Genomic DNA, 21542 nt, shown 5'->3' with positions numbered 1-21542 from the left:
TTGATACCTTGATACATAGAAGAGCTGGCAATGGAGAAAATGTTAGTTAGGCACAAGTTGTAAAATCACAACGACTAGATCTCTACTACTTCACATCCTCAGCTTCATGCCTAGACAAAGGAGCTAAACATGGACAAGTACAATACACACCACTAGGAGGAGAGCATTGGAAAGAGGAGAAAACGATCAACACACTCCTCTCATCCCTAAAAGGAATGATCACCCCTCTCCTCAGACTGTTTCACCCAGAGTGCGAATTCAGGTGAGTGTTTGCTAGAGACAGTACACCGTGAAACCACTCGAGGATTCATGTCATTTCCACCTCATTCACGTTTAGGTTAGCGTGCCTAGGTAAAAAAAAAAAAAAAAACTCTCTTTGAACAATACGCTGCTCTCTCCGAAACACGAAATGTAAAAAATAAGATATTCTTGACTAATGTCACCATGTAGAGTAAACCGTGCCGACAGCCGAGGAGGAAAAATATGATAAATGTATGTTCAACTCAGCGCACGGGATAGAGAACACGGCCCACTGGACCAGCGAATGAGAGATACGATAATGTCACATCCCAAAAACAAAAGACTGGAGGTGGCGTAGTTTAAATGACTGGAGATGAAGTGATACATGACCCGACGGTAGCGTGCAGATCTTAAAATAGCACACGCATGGGAGGGGCATGAAAAGCCATTGGAAGCTATGACAACCGTTTCCGCGCATAATATAGAACCAGCTGGTCACAATTTGAAATATTGTCATACTTTTGTGAACACATATTGTCGTTCAGCTGCCGTGACCTGAGGTGTGCTGGTTTAACTGCCGCTTGCGGTGTATTTTATCACCAAGGCAATAGGTGTGTTCCGTAATTACGTCAGCACAACGACGGAGGTTCCCGCTGTAAATATCCCACTGTAAAGTGTGATTGATTGTGTGTGTGTGTGTGTGTGTGTGAGAGAGAGAGAAATACGAAAAGCGTGCGCGAGTGAGTGAGCAAGAGGGAGTGTAAATGGAGAAGGGGGTAGGGACTTGCTAGCGGAAGACGGCTCAGCTCGAGTAAGAGAACAGGAGAAAAAAAAAAAAAAGAAAGCGGGCGACTGCGCGCACCAAACGCATACAGCAGACAGGGCAAGTCATATTTAGGCTGAGCGCTATGCCACGTTCACCACGGATGTTGCGGTAGTCGGACTGGCTTTGCCCCTGAAGAGAGGCTCTTGTCAACGTTTTATCATCTCAGGGATTGCAGGATGGCTCGGGTGGGAAACGGAGCTGGAAATAACGACATCGATGAGGTGAGTGAATCGTGCGTCTGTGTGATCACCTGTGACTACATAGAGTATTGATGGCGCTGTTCTTTGAGGGGTGAAGTGAAGGTTACAATACATGTTAGTGCCAATTTGTCAACATGCCACGAACGTGACACCACTTAGGAGACAGCGGCAGGTTTATGAAGATCTTCGACTCAACGCTCAAGTCTCGATATGTGTATTTTGTCGGAGCTCGGGATGTCGACGTAGCACTCCGGAAATCAGGAAGCCAGAGCCAGCGCGTAAAGAACCGGGAGAGCTCAGATTACAGCGGACGACTATCGCCCGACTTTACAGATAAGACAAGGAGCCGCCCGATCCACATGATAGCCGCATATGTACTACTGCAAAAGCCTCCACACGATTCTGTTTTCCTTAACTGTAAGATGGGGGTCTTAGCCAAAGCATTATTGCAACTTTTTGGTTCAGTGAATTATGTAATCAGCGTGACGCAAATCTCCACAGGAGAAAATAAAGCCACGATACATTGATGCTGCACTCTTGTCCTCCAGCTGGCTCGGTTATGAAATCGATACCTGTGACCGCCGGTGGCTTTGCGCTGTCCGTCCCCATGTAGCCCAATAATAGCCACACAAAACAGTGACTACAAGTCATGACGGTGTAATATAAATTATAGTTCATAAGAAAAATACGATTTTATTAAATACATTATTATTTACCACCGCCATTGGAGTTAGTGGCAGCCTGTGTTGTAAAAAAAACAAATAAACTCCCCATCCTTCACACAGAAGAGGAGCTCACACCCACAACCCTTCAGGTAGCTGTTGAGTGTCCTCCAACCTGACTGACACTCTTCACGCTGGGACACTCTCTCTCTCTCTCTCTCTCTCTCTCTCTCTCTCTCTCTCTCTCTCTTTCTCTCTCTGCACACACAAAACCACACACACTCTGACACACACATAAACACACATACACCCAATATTTATTTAGGAAGTGATTACTTTTGTTTGATTGTATGTGGGAGCAAAACAGATGCATTTTATGCACCCAGTTATAAGAAACCAGAATGGCTTCTTTCATACTAATGCGCCTAATACTGCACCAAGGAGACCTGCATTTGTATCTGTGTGTGTGTGTGTGTGTGTGTGTGTTCAGAGTGATGTACTGTGAGCTGAGCGCACGCTCTTCATTCAGTTAAAGAGATCCTATTACCCACCTGGACCTTGTGTTTTTCCATTGCAGGTGTTTGGTTGTGTGTGTGTGTGTGTCTGTCTGTTTGTGTGTGGCAGGGAGAGGGAGTGAGAGAGAGTTTGCAGGATGTTTTTTTAGATTGTTGCATGATTGTATGTATGTGGGCATATATGAATGTTTACAGTGTGTACATGTCTGTCTAAGCTCGTGATCTTGACGAGTGTAATCCACTTAAACTAATACTGCACAGCACAGTCACCCAGACATCATGTGTGTTTAAGAGAGTGTGTGTGTGGGTGTGTGTGTGTGTGTGTCCGTGAGAGAGGGGAGAGGGAGAGCTAGAAAGGGTGTATGTATGTATGTATGTATGTGTCTTAGGTCACTACTAAAGCTGCATACCCTACATGTTTGCCTGTCTAGTCATCGTCTGTGTACATACCCTTCTGTGTCTTTCTTGTCTATTATAGACATATACTATATATGTCCTTACTGAGCTGTCCTATGGCAGGAAGTAACATATTGTGCAACGAGGACGAGCCATTCCTCATTTTATCCGATGAGGTATGAAAGCCTCTCCTCACTGCTCGCTAGCAGGAACTCAGGGAGGACCTCACCAATCTTTTTAAAATTGTTTCTCCGAATGTCCTCGTATTTTGAGCATTGTGTCAGGAAGTGCAGCTCTGTCTCTACTGTTCCTTGATCGCAGTGGCAGCACAGTCTGTTGTCCTTGGGCAGGCAGGTTTGTCTGTGCCTACCCACCTTTATGGCCAGGCTGTGTTCACTGAGTCTTTACTTTGTCAACGTGATTCTCAGATTTTTGTCTGTGATCAGGTTCAAATAAGGAGTATTATTTCTGTTTAGCGCCAAATAGGATTGAATTGTACTTTGTATTTTTGTTTGTGTTTTCCAATGGGTTATGCAATTTTGCTTAATTGTTTTTGCAATTTGGTTTATCCTAACTTCAGTTGTTAGTTGGGTGTTACTGTGTGTGTGGCGATCTGTTTCTTTGCTCAATTCTTGGTATTGCAGGGCTTTAAAATGATAGGAGCAGGGGTCACTGCTTTTACCGCTGGTCTCTCTCTTTCTCTCTCTGTCTCTCTCTCTCTCTCTGTCTCTCTGTCACACACCCACACCCACTCACACATACACAGGCACACATACATACATACACACACACACAATCACAGGCTCATTAGAGGCGAGTCAGATCATTAGCAGACTGTCAGTAACAAGCAGGTGAGCTGATAAACAATTGTACCCGTGTGTCAGAGAGAGGGAGAGGGAGGGAGGGAGAGGGAGGGAGACAGACAGAGACAGAGAGACAGAGAGAGAGACAGAGACAGAGACAGAGACAGGGAGAGGGAGAGAATGAGAGGGAGACAGAGGGAGGGAGACAGAGAAAGAGAGAGACACAGAGAGAGAGAGAGCGAAAAAGAGAGAGGTGGATGTCCCAGAAACACTAGGACTATATGTGGTGTGTGTGTGTGTGTGTGTGTGTGTGTGTGTGTGTGTGTGTGTGTGTGTGTCAGGGTATTGATGCGTGAATGACATAAAGGGAGGATATGACCCCTTTCTTGCCCTCTGTTTTAGAACTAGAGCAGAGTTTTCCACTGCACACTAACATGTGTACAAACAACCCCACACACAAAAGCATGCACATGAACAAACCACAACATTTGTACATAAGACGCACATAAACATCCACAAGTGCATATGCATTAAAACATATACTTACATATACCTCTGATATGCTCATATATATATACCCTCTCTCACGCACACACTCCCACAGACATTCCACAGTGATCTCTATGTGAGTATCATTCCATAATCCTATAATATAATGGAACAATGGTTTAAACTACACACACACACACACACACCCATACACACACATTAACCAGGTCTTAGTTTAATGTGCTTTCTCACTGTGATCTGATTTTAATGTCATTAAAAACAGTCAATTGGCATTTAAAGAGCTTACACGCCCTTTGGACATGCTGGCATGCATGCACAGAGTGATTGATTCTCACACTCACACACACACACACACTCACACATGCACATATACACACAGGGACACTCTCTTTGTGCGGGAGCTGCTCTACTGATTTATGTAACGATTAAGAGGGCTATAATTATCCCTTCCTCTTTTTTTCTCTCTGTTTCTCCCTCTCCCTCTCACGCTCTCTCTCTCTTTTTAGTTATCTCTCTGCTATCTTTTTTTTGCTCTGTCAACATATGGTTGATGCTCATAATAAACCATGTCTACAGATAAACTTGCTGCTGCTACTGTGCATGCTACCTCTCTCTCACTCTCTCACTCTCTCACACACACACACACACACACACGTACTCGTGCACACATACAGACATTGAAGCCACGCTTGCGTTAATGAGTAGGCTACGCCTAAGATCACCTAGGTTACCACAGTCATTTCACAATTCTTAAGGGTAATCAGCAACATCTTTGTTGTGTGGATGCCAAACAGTCCGTGCACCCTAATTTCAGTGACGTGCAACGAACAAAGCAACAAACGAGTCAGTCACGCGCGTCATTGCGCTGACCTGACCATGTGTGCACTTAGGATCTTGCCGAATATGATTTCTTCAAGTTATTAAATTAGCTTTAGTTCATGTGCTGCGGATTTTTCTCGTTGCTTGTTGCTTTGCCAATTGCTCGTTGCCTGTTAATGAAGTTAACCTATACGCCTATAAGTTTTACTTTTTTGTGATGGATTTTTTACATTTCTGCATTATAGAGAAAATGTGACATGGTATGCTGCCAGTGGTACTCCTGGAAGACCTTGAATGCACACATTCTGTAACAAAACACCCACCCACATACTACACATATTGAGCATTGCTAACCTTTCTGAATTTCTGTCTTTAGCAGGACTGTTTTGAAGATGCCTTCGATCGGATCCCTGTGTAAGTACTGCAGTGTGTGTGTGTGTGTGTGTGTGTGTGTGTGTGTGTGTGTGTGTGTGTGTGTGTGTGTGTGTGTGTGTGTGTGTGTGTGTGTGTGTGTGTGTGTGTGTGTGTGTGTGTGCGTGCATGCATATGAGCAAATGTGAGAATTGTGACTGTGTGGTTTATTTTTGTACGCTGACACTCAAAAGGGAAACACACACATTCATAATATCCTCACTCCAGCGGTTAAGCATTTCCGTTCATAGCTTAAGGCCATACTTAACAGATTACGTAGAGATGGCGAGCTGGAGAACTGACAGGGAGAGATTAAGATTTATGAGCTAGAAAAATGCACTGCAAAAAAAATCACTGGAATGTAGAGAAGAGCGAGGAGGCAGAATGAGGTAAACAAAGAAAGAAAGACAGAGTAAAGATGTTTTTATTCTTGTCTGTTAGTACCTGCACCCTTAAATGTGTTTTTTTGAGCTGTTAACTAAATTATATGACTGCACTGTAATGAAACACATCAATGCTGGTGTTAATATTGACAAAATTCACATTTTTATATACAAATCTGCATTTTATGGGTTGAAAATGGCTCAAAACGCCATCTACTATATGAAATCATCCTGAGCCTTGCAAGGCCAATGCTGATGTGGAGTCAGCCATTTGGGATTCTCGTTTTGCATTTGTTGATCAGGGCTTCTTATTCTCATGAGCCTTCATTCTTCAAATGTGAATCCAATATAATTTTTTCTTTGCTAAATAATAAAAAAAAATAAACTGAAATTATTTCCTTACATTTTAGATACAAGTGTAGGTCAGATAGACACATACTGGAGGCCAAAGGCACCAGGGAATGGGAAGCACACAGGTTTTTAATGGTACATCTTGTATATGTGTGTGTGTTTGTAGGGCCTGTAAAATGGACCTCCAGACCTCCATAGAGGAGTGCGGGATGGCCCTAAACCTGGTCCTCAACAACAAGTTTTCAGAAGCCTTGGACCTCCTCAAGCCCTGGTATGGTGGCATGGTTGTGTGTGTTTGTGTGTGTGTGATTGGTTTCTAAGTATTGGTGGAATGTTGACTGATTTGTAATTTGACTCTGTGTGTCTGTACTGCCCTGTCTCGTATAGGTGTGTACATTATTTATGTTCATTTAAGCTGGTAAGTAACATTTGTGTGTGTGTGTGTGTGTGTGTGTGTGTGTTTAGGTCTAAAGACAGCATGTATCATGCGCTGGGCTACAGCAGCATCCTGGTGATGCAGGCGGCCATGACCTTCGAGCACAGAGACATCCAGGCTGCCATGACGACCATCAAGGATGCCCTGCAAACTTGCCAGAGGTACAGAAGACAAATACAAACACACAGACCCTGAGGGACAACACAACACCACCCCCTTGAAAACGAGATGGCACATCTCAAGGGGTTATTCCAAATGAAGAGAATTTCCAACAGCACACAGGATCTTAACACAACACAACACAACCCAACACACAGGATCTCAACACGACACAACCCAACACACAGGATCTCAACACGACACAACCCAACACACAGGAGGCCCTAATTTAATCTAATTTACAGGGCAACTGGCAAAGAGCAAAGCAACAAACAAAGTCAGTCTGCTGTGCATGAACTATAGATAATTTAATAACTGGGTAAAATCATTTTGCTAATATAATACCATGAGCAAGATCCTTAACACAAACATGGGTGTGCCAGCGCCATGTTCCCACACACCACAGGATAGCTTGTGCTTCTGTGCAATGGACTTAACGCAAACTCCTGTGCAATGGACTTAACATGGCCCAGGATCTTAACACAAACTAACACTCCAGAGAAACTACCACAAAACGACCAGGATCAGTACCATAATGCAAACTAACTCAGGATCCAGAGCACAGTGACTGCATGAGTTTCCCGTGCGTTTGAATGCTGTGTATATGTGTGTGTGAATGCTGTACAATTCTGTCTGCTGTTTTCAGGTTCAGGAAGAGAATTTCAGTGGTGGGCTCAATTTCCAGCCTGATGACCAAACAAGCCTCAGACAACTTGAAGGAGGGTGAGTGTGTGTGTGTGTCTGTGTGTGTGTGTGTGTGTGTGTCTGTGCGTGTGTGCGTGTGTGTGTTTGTAGAGTCTCTTTATGGTTTGTGAGTCTATGTTTAAAGGTTTGTTTCTCTGTACAGAGGAGATGCATGCAGAGATCTGTTATGCTGAGTGCCTGCTACAAAAAGCCACACTAACCTTTGTACAGGTGAGTATGCACATGCATACATTAATTATTATATTTTTATTTTTATCTCATTTAAGCATATAATAATTTGAAGATAAGGTACAAGTCACTGAATAAAATACACAGGCAATTCCAAAAGTACTTTATGTTATCTTTATGTGGTCACTATCTTCTTTATCCCTGACTCAGAAAACGTTATTTGGAAAAGCAAAAAATAATGCAATGAAAACAGATATTTCTTGTAGCTGAAGTTGCTCGATTCATATCATCAAGATACAAATGCCTATTCTGTTTGTGGAGGTTTGCGCTCCATAGCATCCCCTTAAATACAGTCTAGTAGGAATACACAGCACCCCTTACTTTATCATTATGGAAGACTGAATGTGACGGAGTGTGAACGAAAATGTGGGGGGTTTTTTATACATGAAAGAGGGAGAGAGGGAGACGCTTTACCTGGCAGAGTTGCTGTGCATGTTACTAACTACCAGGCAGGAAAAACTGCATTCCCGTATATAGGACGCACCCGAGTATTAACCATAGGGCTGCAGAAATTTTGCTAAATCAATGTATAAACATGGTTAATAGTGGAGAAATTACGGTATCCTCCATTATAAAAAAACAGTGGAAATATTGAAAAAAAAACTTGTATTTCAGTCAATATTCATCAGTTTAAGATGTAACTTGCTGTATGTATCAGCCATACAGTAGGTGTCATGGGATTTTGACTTGGCGTCCACTAACCAACTTGGTTGCAACTTGGTTGAACAGATACAGATAATGACATCTGTGCACACCTCTACTATCTCCACAGGATGAAAATATGATCAGTTTCATCAAGGGAGGAATCAAGATCCGCACAAGTTACCAGATTTACAAGTAAGCCCCCACACACAGGACATATCAGATGCACAAACAAATCAGATAAGTCATTACATCATATGAAGAAGCAACCTCATAAGTTAATTGAACAGTGCTGGGAGGTGCTGATGTCATTTCCTCTGGTGATGTAATTTCCTCTGCGCAGGGAATGCCAAAACCTCTTGAGTGTGGCTCAGGAGGGCGGTGTGCAAACAGAGGCCTTAAGACAGTTTGAAGGCGGAGTCAAGCTGGGTATTGGCTCCTTCAACCTGGTGAGCCTCACAATAGACACACATACTCACATACCCACGCATGCGTGTACAAACACAAACACAAACACAAACACAAACACACACACACATACCTGTGCGTGCGCACACACACACACACACATACCTGTGCGTGCGCGCACACACACACACACACACACACACACACACACACACACACACACATAACTGCGTGCACACACACACCCAAACATATGAGCCTCAAAACGGACACACACACACACACGGGCACATACTCACATACCCACTATGCATGTACACACACACACACCCCAAACATTTGTGTGCACACATACAGAGATGGAGACAAAGAGAACAGGAACCATGACAAATCATGTTTTCAACTCGAAGGTTCTGCCTAAGTCCGTAATCAATTGTATAGTTATGCCAAATTAACCTCAAATACTGTAAGCACTATGGAACATGCTGAGTAGAATTAATCTCGAGTTAAAATAAACATAAGTAAAAAGTAAAACTATACACCTTAAACCAGGGGTTCTCAAACTTTTGCAAGCTGGGCCCCCCCAAAGCTGGTTAGGGGTAGTTGGGGCCCCCCCATCCACCCGCGGCCCGCCGCCACCGCCCTCAACTACACCACCATATATAGATAGATAGATAGATAGTGTATTGTTATTGATAGGCCTGACATGTCAAGGTTAGGCTATTGTTATTGTTAGGCCCATACAGACAATTATTATAACTATTTATTTTTATTATTGTTATTATTATTATCAGTAATAGTAGGTATTATTATAATTAATGATTATCGACCAATTATTATTATTGTATTATTATCATAATAATAATAAGTGGTATTATTGCTATCATTAGGATACTGTTATTATTATGGGCCTCTTGTGATCTTTACAAAAAAAAGAATGACGAAAGAGGGGAGATGCTTAAGTCTACTGTCACTCTTCAGCTGCTCTTTCATGTCTAGTGACAGCTCATCTGCTGAGCAGAGAAATGGATCCCGAACTCAGGCGAATGAACGGTAGTCCTCTTTGAAATAGGACCCAAACTGATTTCTGATATTCGGCGTGATACAGTGTAATTTGACATAGGAGCTAAACTCAGCACAATACCTATCATTATTCTAAACGTGTTGCGTGGCCGGCAAAATCAGTGTTTCGGCAATTGTATGGGGTTTGCCAAGCTTAGCAATTCTATGAGCAACTACATAAGATGCTCCAGACACTGCTTGGAGATAGTGCTATGCTTGGACATGGTGGTTCGTTGTTGCTGGAGGCCATCACGTTTATGTTTAAAGAAGTCCACAGGCTTCTCTTTCTGACTTTTACGAATCAGAAACTTGTCCATGTTGTGTTTGTTTGCTGATACAGCGTATGAAGTTAATAAAGTTCTAATTTCAACGTCGTGTTCTTGTATGTGTGGTTGTGAACGACTTGCACACGAACAATGGATAAGGCTGTGCTAGGCAATGATTCCTAACCAAACGAACTGTACACAATGTAGACAGGGACAGCACAAAATAGTATTCAAGTGCTGGTGTTTTATTTGTTGCGGTGGATGATCAAAAAATGTAAAGGTAGGCTAGGTGTTAAGGAGAAAAGGGCTAGCTGTAGTTGGAAAAGGTAGCTAGCTAGGCTAGCTCTCGGGGCTACGAGCTTTTCTAAAAGATTGTGGAGCAAATTACTCCTTAGAATAGGCTACGAATAGACCTACTGCAAGTGCAGTAAGGTATTACTAAGGAAGGAGTGAGTCTTTAAAAATACTGTTTATAAAGCAATGAATATCTGAATGATAGAGGAAACAAGAGAAATTGCACAAACTCTGCAAAGTGTCGTCTCAGGGTGAGCGCTTACCTCCATGCCTGCGTTTTGTTTTTATACTCGGAAGCGGAGGTGCTACTCGCGTTGAAATGATAATACTCCGTTTTGATTGGTGGATCAGGAGCAAAACAGTATTTGATTTGTTTGGGTCAGTCCAGCCCCTTGCATTTCGCTACTGAGGGAGCTTTCACTAACCAGTGACAGGTCGGCGGTTTTTTTTTCTTTCTCCGTCTGTGACATCGCGCCCCCCCTGGAGAGTGTTCGCGCCCCCCACTTTGAGAACCACTGCCTTAAACCATAAAATAATTACATGACTGGCTTGAGGAAGAGTATGTTTACTAATGCGGGCCTTCTTAGTTCATGAATGTGACTTACTGTGGTTTCATGTAGGGTGACACCACTGGTGTCCACTAGTGCCACCTAGTGTTGTAAATTTTTTATTTCAGGTGGTTGTACAATTGACTGCGGTGATTAGAACGGTTATAAAGAAACTCAGTGCCCAGGGAGTATAAAAAAGTCACTAAGGATATCATTTTAGGCTAACCTAACCACAGTAAAGCAGTAGCCTTTCCAGCAATCTGGTAACATGATAACCTTCCAAGTGGAAGTAAGTGGAATTACAGGTTAGAATTCCAGTGTATAATTAAACATGGTATCAAAGTAACATTATGACTGTCTCTCTCTCTCTCTCTCTTTCTCTCTCTCTCTCTCTCTCTCTCTCTCACTCCCTCCCTCTTTTTCTCTGTGTCTCAGATGCTGTCGCTTTTACCAGCAAGAATACTGAGGCTATTGGAGGTCATTGGGTTTTCAGGGCACAGGGTGAGTCTTTGTGTGAGTGTGTGAGTGTGCGGGTGCGGGTGCGTGTCCAATGTGTGTCTTGTGAAGTGTATGTATTTTGTTTCTGTGCTTTGTGTAAGTCACAAGCTCTTCTCAGATTTTGTGCCTGCGTATGTATAGGTGCTTATCTGTTGTGTTTTATGTGTTGATGTATAGGAACATGTACGTAATTGTGAGTCTATGTGGTGGCTTTTGTTGTGTCTGTGTGTGCGTGCATCTGTACCCTGTACCGTTGTCTGTCATTGTATATGCATTGTTCATCTGTCTATGCCTCCAAATGTATGTACAGTTTGAATGTGAATTGTGGTGTGCTGGTGTGCTTGTGTTGTTTTGGTGTGTGTGTGTGTGTGTTTGTGTGTGTAATGTGTCGGCGTGTGTGTCTACAGGAGTTTGGTCTCTCTCAGCTGAGGGAGGGGGCAGGCAGCCACAGCCTGAGGTCCATACTGAGCGTGCTCACACTGCTCTTCTACCACACCTACGTGTGCCTCATACTGGGTAAAAGAAACACCCACTAAACTACGTCACATACTAACATACTACCCACTAAACTACGACACATGCTAAGGTACTACCCACTACACATCCACACATAGTACCCACTACACTGTGACACATACTTACATACTACCCACTACACTGTGACACATACTAACGCCCAGTTAAGTACTGCACATACCAACACCACCCTCTAAATTTCCACACACACTAGAAAATCTCCCACTTAACTAATAAAACACCATCTAATGAACTACCAGACAAAGGCACCACCAACTAAACTGCCAGGATGCCATCTGACCTCTAAGCCAAGAAAAGGGCTAACTATTCTTCCAACTGCCCCTCTACCCAAAATCGCCACACTTGAATATGGGGCTTTTATTATTTCAAAGATATTTCTCTATATTTTATCAGAGCTTGCTTGATTCTCCATTTCTCATGCGCTCTGTCTCTCGCGCTTTCTCTTTTTCGCTCTCTCTCTCTCTCTCTCACACACACACGCAGGCACGCACGCACGCACACACACGCACACAAACACTTACTTGCCTTGTAGTGGGCATAGCACCATATGATACATGCTTCACGGTGGGAGAACACACACACATGCCTCTCATTCAGGTTAGACATCCACACCCCAGCCAGGCTTAAAGTGTCCTCAAACCGGTACCTATATCCTCCACATTAGCGCCAAGCCAGACTTAAAGTGTCCTAAAACCGGTACCTATCCTCCACATTAGAGCCAAGCCAGACTTAAAGTGTCCTAAAACCGGTACCTATCCTCCACATTAGAGGCATTGCTAGACCTTTTAGCCCTCAGGGGATTTGGCTGACATTCTTGTGTGGGTGACATTACATTTTTAAGTTGGCGTCATGACCTAATCTTGTGTTAACTGGGACTGAAATATGCAGACAGCAGTCTTCATCTATTAATAAAGACACAGAAATAGGCTTTGGCAGAAGTAGGCTCCTGTGTCCTCAGACACACAATTCACAGTGGTTACCTCGGCCTACTCACTGAAGTGTCCCTGTTGATATTGATGGCAGTATTGTCCTCATTTTAGGATAAATGATCACACTCACAATTCAAACAAAACTTTAATTAGAGTACTTCCAGATGAGTTAATCAGTATTAGTTCATTATGCTTTTCTTATTTGTGCCTCTGTGTGTGTGTGTGTGTGTGTGTGTGTGTGTGTGTGTGTGTGTGTGTGTGTGTGTGTGTATTTGGGTGGTACATCTGTGTTTTTCAGGTACTGGTGAGGGTAACTTGATCGAGGCAGAGGCCCTGTTGGAGCCTTATCAGGAGAAATTCCCAAAGGTGTTAACACCGACACATACACATTTATAAGACTTTATTCACCGTACTCTATTAATCCCCTATTTGCCTTCATGTTTAGTGTAGAGTGACCTTTAGTGACCTGCAGAATGTAACCCCTATCCTGTCTAATGTGTCTTTGGAACTGTGTTTGCGTTGTAGGGTTCAATCATTCTGTTCTACACGGCCAGGATTGCCACCTTGAGGGGCAACTTTGAGAAGGTGCGTGTCCTCCATTCACCCCTCCCGCACTCTCTGACACAGACTGCTCCGTGAGATGTATGCAAATATTGTCCCCCAGGATGCTTGGCTTGAAAACCTGCCGTAGGCTTAATCATTGTAGTTTAATCACAGTCATTCAGTAATTATTTTGTCACAAGTATCACAATAAAGCCTCAGTGGTCACAAGATCCTGGCGCCACTGATCATGTGATTACCCAGCAGTGCAGCGCTAACGACGCAGGACAGACTACATCCAATTGCAGAAACATTTATTCTGTAGCAAGAGGCCACTCAAGTAGCCAAAAAACAGTCTAAGGTCAAAGCCGAGAAAAGTAAATCCGAATAAGAAGCACTGGGATACATTTTATCAGGGGAGGTGTGCCTTTGACAGAGTACGGCTCCCACGCCAGTCTCAGAGGCCTCAACCTCGACAACAAAGGGCAAAGAAGGATCAAGTTGCTCCTTTGCTGCAGTCTTAGCAGGCACGTGCTGGGGGACAGAAGCAGTGTGAATCAGTCCTGCACCTGCGGATTCTTCCACACATTGATTTAAAGTCAGTCTCCTTAATTAAAGTCAGGCGCGTTTGGGATAATCAGGAGAAATGTCTCCTCGCTCCTGATTGGTCGCGGAGGTCACTCTCCTGACTCTTATTAAGGAGTTGAGTCAGGCGAGTTAGAGTGTAGATGAGTCGAGTCAGGCGTAGAGAGTGTGGAGAGAAAGAGAGGAGCCTCACAGGGCAGTGCACCAGTAGGGGGCAGCATTGGGAGACAGTCAGCCCGTACTGCTGGGTGTCTGACTCATCTGCGACACTGAGCGCGGAGAGTGTGCTGATATTACGCAATCTAATAGTGATAGCTTCGCTGGAGGGCATTGCTTCAGAGCAGCCCAGCACACGCAGTCTCAAGCCTGGGGAGGGAGGTTGACACTAAAGGAAAGGTACAAGGATCCTCATGTCACCGTTGGGGGCAAGGATGTTAGAGGAGACGATACACAATCTACTAGTGATAGCTGTGCTAGAGGGCAGCTCTTCAAGAACAGGCCAGCCCACGCACTCAAGCTGGGGGGGGGGGGGGGGGGGTGTATGGTGATATGTGGAGGTTGACACATTTTGGAGCGGGAAGGGAGGCCCATGCTGGGGGCAGAGGAGGGCAGATGAGCAAGAGCGTGTGAAGCTTTGGACAGCACCTGGATAAGCAGGAGACCACTGACCCAGGATCAGTTCTGGAGTAAATCCATGTCACGGTTGGTCGCTGGCCCCGAGAAGTCACACGTGAAGCGCTGATCTCCCCACATGCAGGTGGAACAACCAGACAGCTGAACTGGTGAATCCCACAGGCAAATCCCAATGTTTTCTACTGAGGGAAAATGCACATGGTTGTGCAAAACGCACAGGGCTCACTTTGCCTTTCAAAACAGCCAAAGCTGCAAAAAACACAAATTCAGCTCTCTTTCACGTCACCAGACAAACACATGTGGTCAAAACCCTGACAAGGACCTGCCTGGTGGACACATCTGGCCGTGACTAATGGACGTGGGAGACAGCCTGGGGACATTTGTTTGCCTGTGCAAATGAAGGGGGAGAGCTTCTGTTCTTTTAGGATATCATTGGACGGGTCCTGAGGTGGACATGCAGGGGAGGGGGGGGTCATGGTCAGCAGACTCAGATCAGAGAGCGGCTGCATGCAAATCACATGACTCGAGGGGGGGGGGGGGCAGAGAGAGAGAGAGAGAGGGAGAGAGAGAGAGAGAGAGAGAGAGACACACACAGGAAGAGGGGGAGAAAACAAGGGGGAGAAAGGGTTGAAGAGAGCCGAAGGAAGAAAAGGGAAGTGCATTTACACGTGTGGCACATTTGTGTGTGTGTGTGTGTGTGTGTGTGGGTGTGTGTGTGTGTGTGTGTGTGTGTGTGGGTGTGAATTTGTGGGCAGGAGGGTTGGTGTAGCTGTGTGTGTGTGTGCATGCATGCGTGTATCATGTGATTGTGGGAGGGGATTGGGGCTGTGAATGTGGGCATATTCATGTCTGTTTGTGTGTGTTTATATATGTAATATATGTGTGGCATGTGATTATGGGAGGAAGGGTTAATGTGTGTGTATTACCATGTGTACGTGTGTGTGTGTGTGTGTGTGTGTGTGTGTGTGTGTGTGTGTGTGTGTGTGTGTGTGTATTTGGCATTTAGCATTTATTTGCATCATGTGTTCGAGGAGGATGAATGTATGTGTAGTCATGTGTGTGTGTGTCTGTTTGTGTGTATGTGTGTGTGTGTGTGTAGGCTCAGCAGACGTTCCAGGAGTGTATCAGTGCACAGCAGCAGTGGAGACAGATCCACCACCTGTGCTACTGGGAGCTGATGTGGTGCCACTCATACCAGCAACAATGGGGCCAAGCACTCAAATACGCAGACCTGCTCTACAAGGAAAGCCGTTGGTCCAAGGTAATATCACGCACACAAACACAGTTTCTCTCTTTCTCTCACTCACTCTCACACACACACACACACACACACACACACACACACACACACACACACACACACACACACACACACACACACACACACACACAGTTTAATTCTTTATGTGAGTCCATATTTAAATATTTTTATAAATTCAAAAGTAGTCCAATTTCACAAACATTTTCATTGTCCAATTACTGAGGAGTGAGAACCTTATTTTGCCAACTGTTTTGCTGATCATGAGACCCCAAACACACACACACACACACACACACACACACACACACACACACACACACACATTCAGTCAGTATGCGTATGCGTATGATATTTGCATTTACACTTGAAACACATACCAATGACCAATGACCTATGACCAATAACATTTTGACCAGTAGTACCACTAGAGGGCGCCTCTGCACAAGGGGTTTACATGTTTTGTGTTGCCAGGCAATCTACATGTACCAGAAGGCGGCCATCTTGAGTATGATGTCAGAGGAGGAGGTGCGTCAGACTGGTGAGAACGTGGTGGAGCTCTTCAGGTGAGGGGAGAGATGTTATACACTTTATAACACACAGGAGAGGGGAGATGTTATACACTCTTTATAACACACAGGTGAGGGGAGAGATGTTATACACTCTTTATAACACACAGGTGAGGGGAGATGTTATACACTCTTTATAACACACAGGTGAGGGGAGAGATGTTATACACTCTTTATAACACACAGACTCCATTATAACCTCATGACTAATATCATATTATTACAGATATACTCATTGTGAGACCATAAGCACATATTTCTGCTTTAACATTATGCATAAGTTCATCAGTTTACAATCCCAGTTATCTCTGTGACTAGGTACAGCACACACAGCACTCATCTTGTACTGTCTGTTACACTGTTTATAATACTTTGACTTAGAATGACTCAGATCATAAGGTGAAGGGCCTACAATGAGTTCATAGAGATAACACTTCATTACACCTGCAATGAGAAACCTGTGGGGAAGGTGAAAGGTGACCGTGTGTGTGTGTGTGTGTGTGTGTGTGTGTGTGTGTGTGTGTGTGTGTGTGTTAGGCAGGTAGAGGGGCTGAAACAGCGGTTAGCTGGGAAGTCCATCCCCATTGAGAAGTTTGCTGTGAGGAAGGCCCGGAGATATACGTCACCCACGCCTGTCAAACTGATCATTCCCGCCCTGGTGAGTGTGTGTGTGTGTGTATCTGCTAATCATTTTGACTGTATATATTTCAATACGTTATAGAAATACGCGCATATTATATATTTCAAATGTTTGAGTGTATATTTAATCTATATATATATATATGTGTGTGTGTGTGTGTGTGTGTGTGTGTGTGTGTGTGTGTGTGTGTGTGTGTGTGTGTGTGTGTGTGTGTAGGAGATGATGTATATGTGGAATGGCTTCACCATCGTTGGAAAGAGGTCGGATGCTGCGGAAGCCCTCTTGATCACCATCGAGGAAGCAGAGCAAAACCTACGCACCACCCCCAGTGAGAATGTGGACACACACACTTACACACACTTACACACACACACACACACACACACTCTCTCTTTCTCTCTCTCTCTCACACACACACACATACCACAGGTGTAAATGACTTCTTGCCTTTTTCTTCCCTCTGCTTCAACCCTTTCTCACCCTTGTTTTCTTACTTTCTTCGTGTTTCCCTCTCTCCTCTCTTTCTCCTTCTTTTTCTCTCTCTCTCTCCCTCTCTTTTCCCCTACCTCCCTCCCTCTCTCTCTCTCTCTTCCTCCCTCTCTCCCTCCTTCCCTCTCTCTCTCTCTCTCCCTCTCTCTCCCTCCCTCTCAGGTGAGTACACTGTGGATGATGAGTGTTTGGTGCAGCTGTTAAAGGGTTTGTGTCTGAAGCACCTGAGTCGTTTCATGCAGGCAGAGCTCTGTTTCACACAGGTGCTAGCCAGGTATGTGGTGTGTGTGTGTGTGTGTGTGTGTGTGTGAGTGTGAGTGTGATTCATGTGTGTTTCACATGTTTTTTTTTGCTTCTGTAAAGAGCGGAGTATGTGATCTAATCATAGTCTTGCCTTGTGTGTGTGTGTGTGTGTGTGGGTTCCAGTGAGAAGAGGTTCCGGTATGATCACTATCTCGTCCCCTTCACACTCTATGAGCTTGGATTGCTATACAAACAACAGGGTGACTTTGCCAAAGCAACCAAATACATTGAAGATGCGAAGTAAGTGTGTGTATGTGTGATTGTGTATGTGTACGTGTATGTGTGAGTGTACAAGTGTGTGTGTGTGTGTGTGTGTGTGTGTCTGTGTGTGTCTGTGTGTGTGTGCATGTAAGCGTGTGTGTGTGTGTGTGTGTGTGTGCATGTAAGCATGTGTGTGTTTGAGAGAGAGATTCCCAGAGGAAGCTTTTGGTAACTCATTTGGCTTCCATCCAAAAAGACTTACAAGTGAGGTACGACCCAAAGCAAGCTCCATTACATTTTATGAGCCCCATTAACAGTAAGCAAGACCCATTGAAAGCAACTGCAACAAAACATAACTCCAATCAGCTTGACGTAAGTACCATTGAAAGTGGAGATTAGGAGGATAATGTTGTAGGGTAGCCTTGATGGAAATGCAGACGTGGCGACGAGATAGGAGGTCAAAAATGATGCCTGTTTTTGAAGAACCTAGTGCAAAACCATAAACAAACACTGGATTCTCTCGGTTAAAGGTGTGGTAGGAAAGTACTTTTAAAAGAAGTCAAAGTGGCTTCACAGGTGCAAGTATGCAGGGTGGCAAATGGCCAGCATACAAAGCTGTCCTGTTGCAGAACACCTGTTTACTCAACACAGACACAGAGATTGTGCTTCAAATCACAGAAATTGTGGTTAAGAAGTAGCCAATGACGGCCATTGTAATGATCAAAGAAAGGACTTGTGAAAGGCAGATGTCCTTTGCCCCCATAGGCTGTCTGTGTGAGGCTACTTAACCCTCAAACACAACAAACCATGACCAGTGAATCTGTCCACACAGATCCTGTTCTCCAGATCAGCAATGTGTTGATTGGCTGGAATTATGTACGGTTCAGTTCAAACAACTACGTTTGTTTCCCATTTACAGAGCCAGGGTTGTGTACGAACACCATAGTTGACCAATGTTTTCTTTGAGCACATACACAGAAGGACTCGAGGACCGTGAGGAGCAGTGTGCTGAATTTGACAAAAAGTGTATTGGAATTGGAATTTTGGACTGTGCCTTTAAATACAATTAACACCAATTAACCCTATACATTAGAATATGTGAGTGGACAGTACCCTATACATTAGAATATGTGATTGTGTCTTTAAATACAGTTAACAGTACCCTATACATTAGAATATGTGAGAGGACAGTATTGGGAGGGACCAATTGTACAATGTGTACTAAGGATATGAATGTACAAGATAATGATGTGTTGGTGTATTTGTGAATATTTACATAATAATGTATTTCTGTGTGTGCGTGTGCGTGTGCGTGTGTGTGTGTCTAGGTTGAACTACAAAGATTACTCCATGGAATCCCGACTTCATTTCAGAATCCATGCAGCACTGAGCAGCCTGAAGAGCTCTCCAGTTGGCACACCGTAATAGACACGGAGACACACACACACACACACACACACACACACACAGACAAAATTCCAGCCATTTTAGTCAGCATCTCATTGCCTTGCTGTGCCAACATGGCTTCTGGATGGTACAGCTGTGTGCAACGATCAAGACATTTTCACCAAAGAAAGGCAAATGCTTGAAATCATCACATATATGCGTGCACGCACACATACACACACACACACACACACACATATGTGCACGCGCACTCTCACACACATACACTCAAGACAATGAACCTCAAATCATGTACTCTGTCACACATATACATGTTTACCTTCAAACCCTGTAAGCACACTCTTTATCTCTCTCACACACACACACACACACACAAACACAGAAACAGAACAATTGTGTGTTCGCTGCTAGATGCAAACTCACATATAAACACTTGGATTCATGAATGGGACTTTGAGGTTTCACTGAACGAATGTAATTCTTTAAAACCGAGACCAAATGTGTGTGTGTGTGTTTGTGTGTGTCTGTTTTAGTTTCACTCTCATGGGTGCAATAATTAACATTTTGACGGCCATTATTAATATCAGTCCTTTGTCGCTGTTTTTATAATAGGTGTCTTATTATTTATGTCTTAAATGTTCATTCAGCTCTGATCTGAGCTGCCTTGGGCCTTTGACACATCACAGCACTCTAAAGGAGAGAGGGTGGACATGGTTTTATAAAGCAATAACATATTTTACAATTATTAACAATATTAATAACCTTAATCATTCAGACCTTTCTGCTATCTCTCACCAGCTGGGATTTCAACAGTATCAGCAAGTAAATTAATTCATAACTTGCATTCTCTCTCAGTCCGTTGCATACTAACACACACGGACAAACTTGCAGGCATATATGTGTGTGTGCGTGTGTATTGTACTGACAGAAACACACACTAACAAACTGAGCTACGAATTTGTGTGTGTGTGTGTGTTTTTTGTGTATATATATATATATATATATAAATATATGTGTGTTTATGTAGCCTAGATATATTGTCCTTAAAGCCATAACCTGCTATAGCTCAGAAATGTGTGTGTGTGTGTGTGTGTGTGTGTGTGTGTGTGTGTGTATGAAAGAGAGAGACAGAGACAGAGAGAGAGAGAGAAAAACAGTTAGTTTGCCAGACTTATATAAGATAGCACAAATTTTGAATGTGTGTCTGCCCAACACACATGCATTTTCATATTTAATCTGGTCTGTATATTTGTCTGTTTTGGGTCACATCTTTATTTTATTGTATTTGTGTGTGTCTGTGCGTGTGCGTGTGTGTGTGTGTGGGGTGGGGTGGGGGGTGGGGGATATGTTACTGTATTTGTATTAGTGCCTAAATAGTGTCTGAATCACATGTATGTTTGATTAGCTGTGTGTGTGTGTGTGTGTGTGTGTGTGTGTGTGTGTGTGTGTGTGTGTGTATGAATTATGTGTTCACCAATGCTGTACGATGACCAATAAAACAATAAAACAAAGTACACTCCATACATTGAAAAGAGTCCTCATTATTTTGTATTATTTCTGTGTGTGTATGTGTGTGTGTGTAGTGTGTGTGTGATATGTTAGTCCTGATTTTACCATTGTATTCTGTACTACAAAATGTCCATTCAAAGTTATAGTAACAAACACAGGAAAGGGACACGCTTAAACACTTTGTAAATGCTATCACACATACACACATTGTTGTCAATGGATGCTTATACAGCTGGTCCCTCTCTAAAGCCCAATTTATAGTCGTCCGTTTAAGCAGACACGCAGAGCCCTCTCTGTCGTTGAAAATCCTCTCCGAGCACCTCTGCGTGGACTGACGTGCACCTCCCAAATTTTGTAACTATCCATCGAAATGAAGGAGAGCCCACGGAGACCCCATGGCTGTGATTGGTCCAACCCATGCTGTTTACCTTGTGGGTAGTAGCATGCTTACATTAGATAGCTGGCTCAGACACCTCGCAAATCCCCTCAGACGTATTTTTCAGTTACAATGACGGGGTTTTTACATTGCAGTGTCTGTTTCTCGGTAATTAAAAAAAATCTAAGCAAAAAAAAGTCAAAC

The 21542-nt window shown here is 43.7% G+C and overlaps 1 protein-coding gene across 3 annotated transcripts; it reads left to right on the top strand.

Annotated features, from left to right (window-relative positions):
- Nucleotides 1-91: 91 nt before the first annotated feature.
- On the top strand, nt 92-20974 carry LOC105891460 (tetratricopeptide repeat protein 39B). Of its 3 annotated transcripts, none has more exons than XM_031584615.2 (19): nt 92-1287; nt 5351-5385; nt 6283-6387; nt 6582-6713; nt 7358-7434; nt 7559-7626; nt 8417-8481; nt 8630-8735; nt 11300-11365; nt 11770-11878; nt 13127-13194; nt 13354-13413; nt 15686-15847; nt 16319-16410; nt 16951-17071; nt 17270-17381; nt 17705-17816; nt 17969-18085; nt 19375-20974. In XM_031584615.2, exons 1-19 carry the CDS (start codon nt 1243-1245, stop codon nt 19469-19471), a joined length of 1749 nt encoding a protein of 582 aa, XP_031440475.1. In that variant the 5' UTR covers nt 92-1242; the 3' UTR covers nt 19472-20974. The 3 variants fall into 3 exon arrangements, with proteins under 3 accessions (XP_031440475.1, XP_031440474.1, XP_031440476.1); XM_031584614.2 differs by having other exon boundaries at nt 5348-5385; XM_031584616.2 differs by having other exon boundaries at nt 242-262; nt 5348-5385.
- Nucleotides 20975-21542: the final 568 nt, after the last annotated feature.

This window comes from Clupea harengus, chromosome 18, assembly GCF_900700415.2.
Source record: "Clupea harengus chromosome 18, Ch_v2.0.2, whole genome shotgun sequence".
NCBI classification, from domain to species: Eukaryota; Metazoa; Chordata; class Actinopteri; order Clupeiformes; family Clupeidae; genus Clupea; species Clupea harengus.
This window is presented reverse-complemented; position numbering and strand designations above follow the sequence as displayed.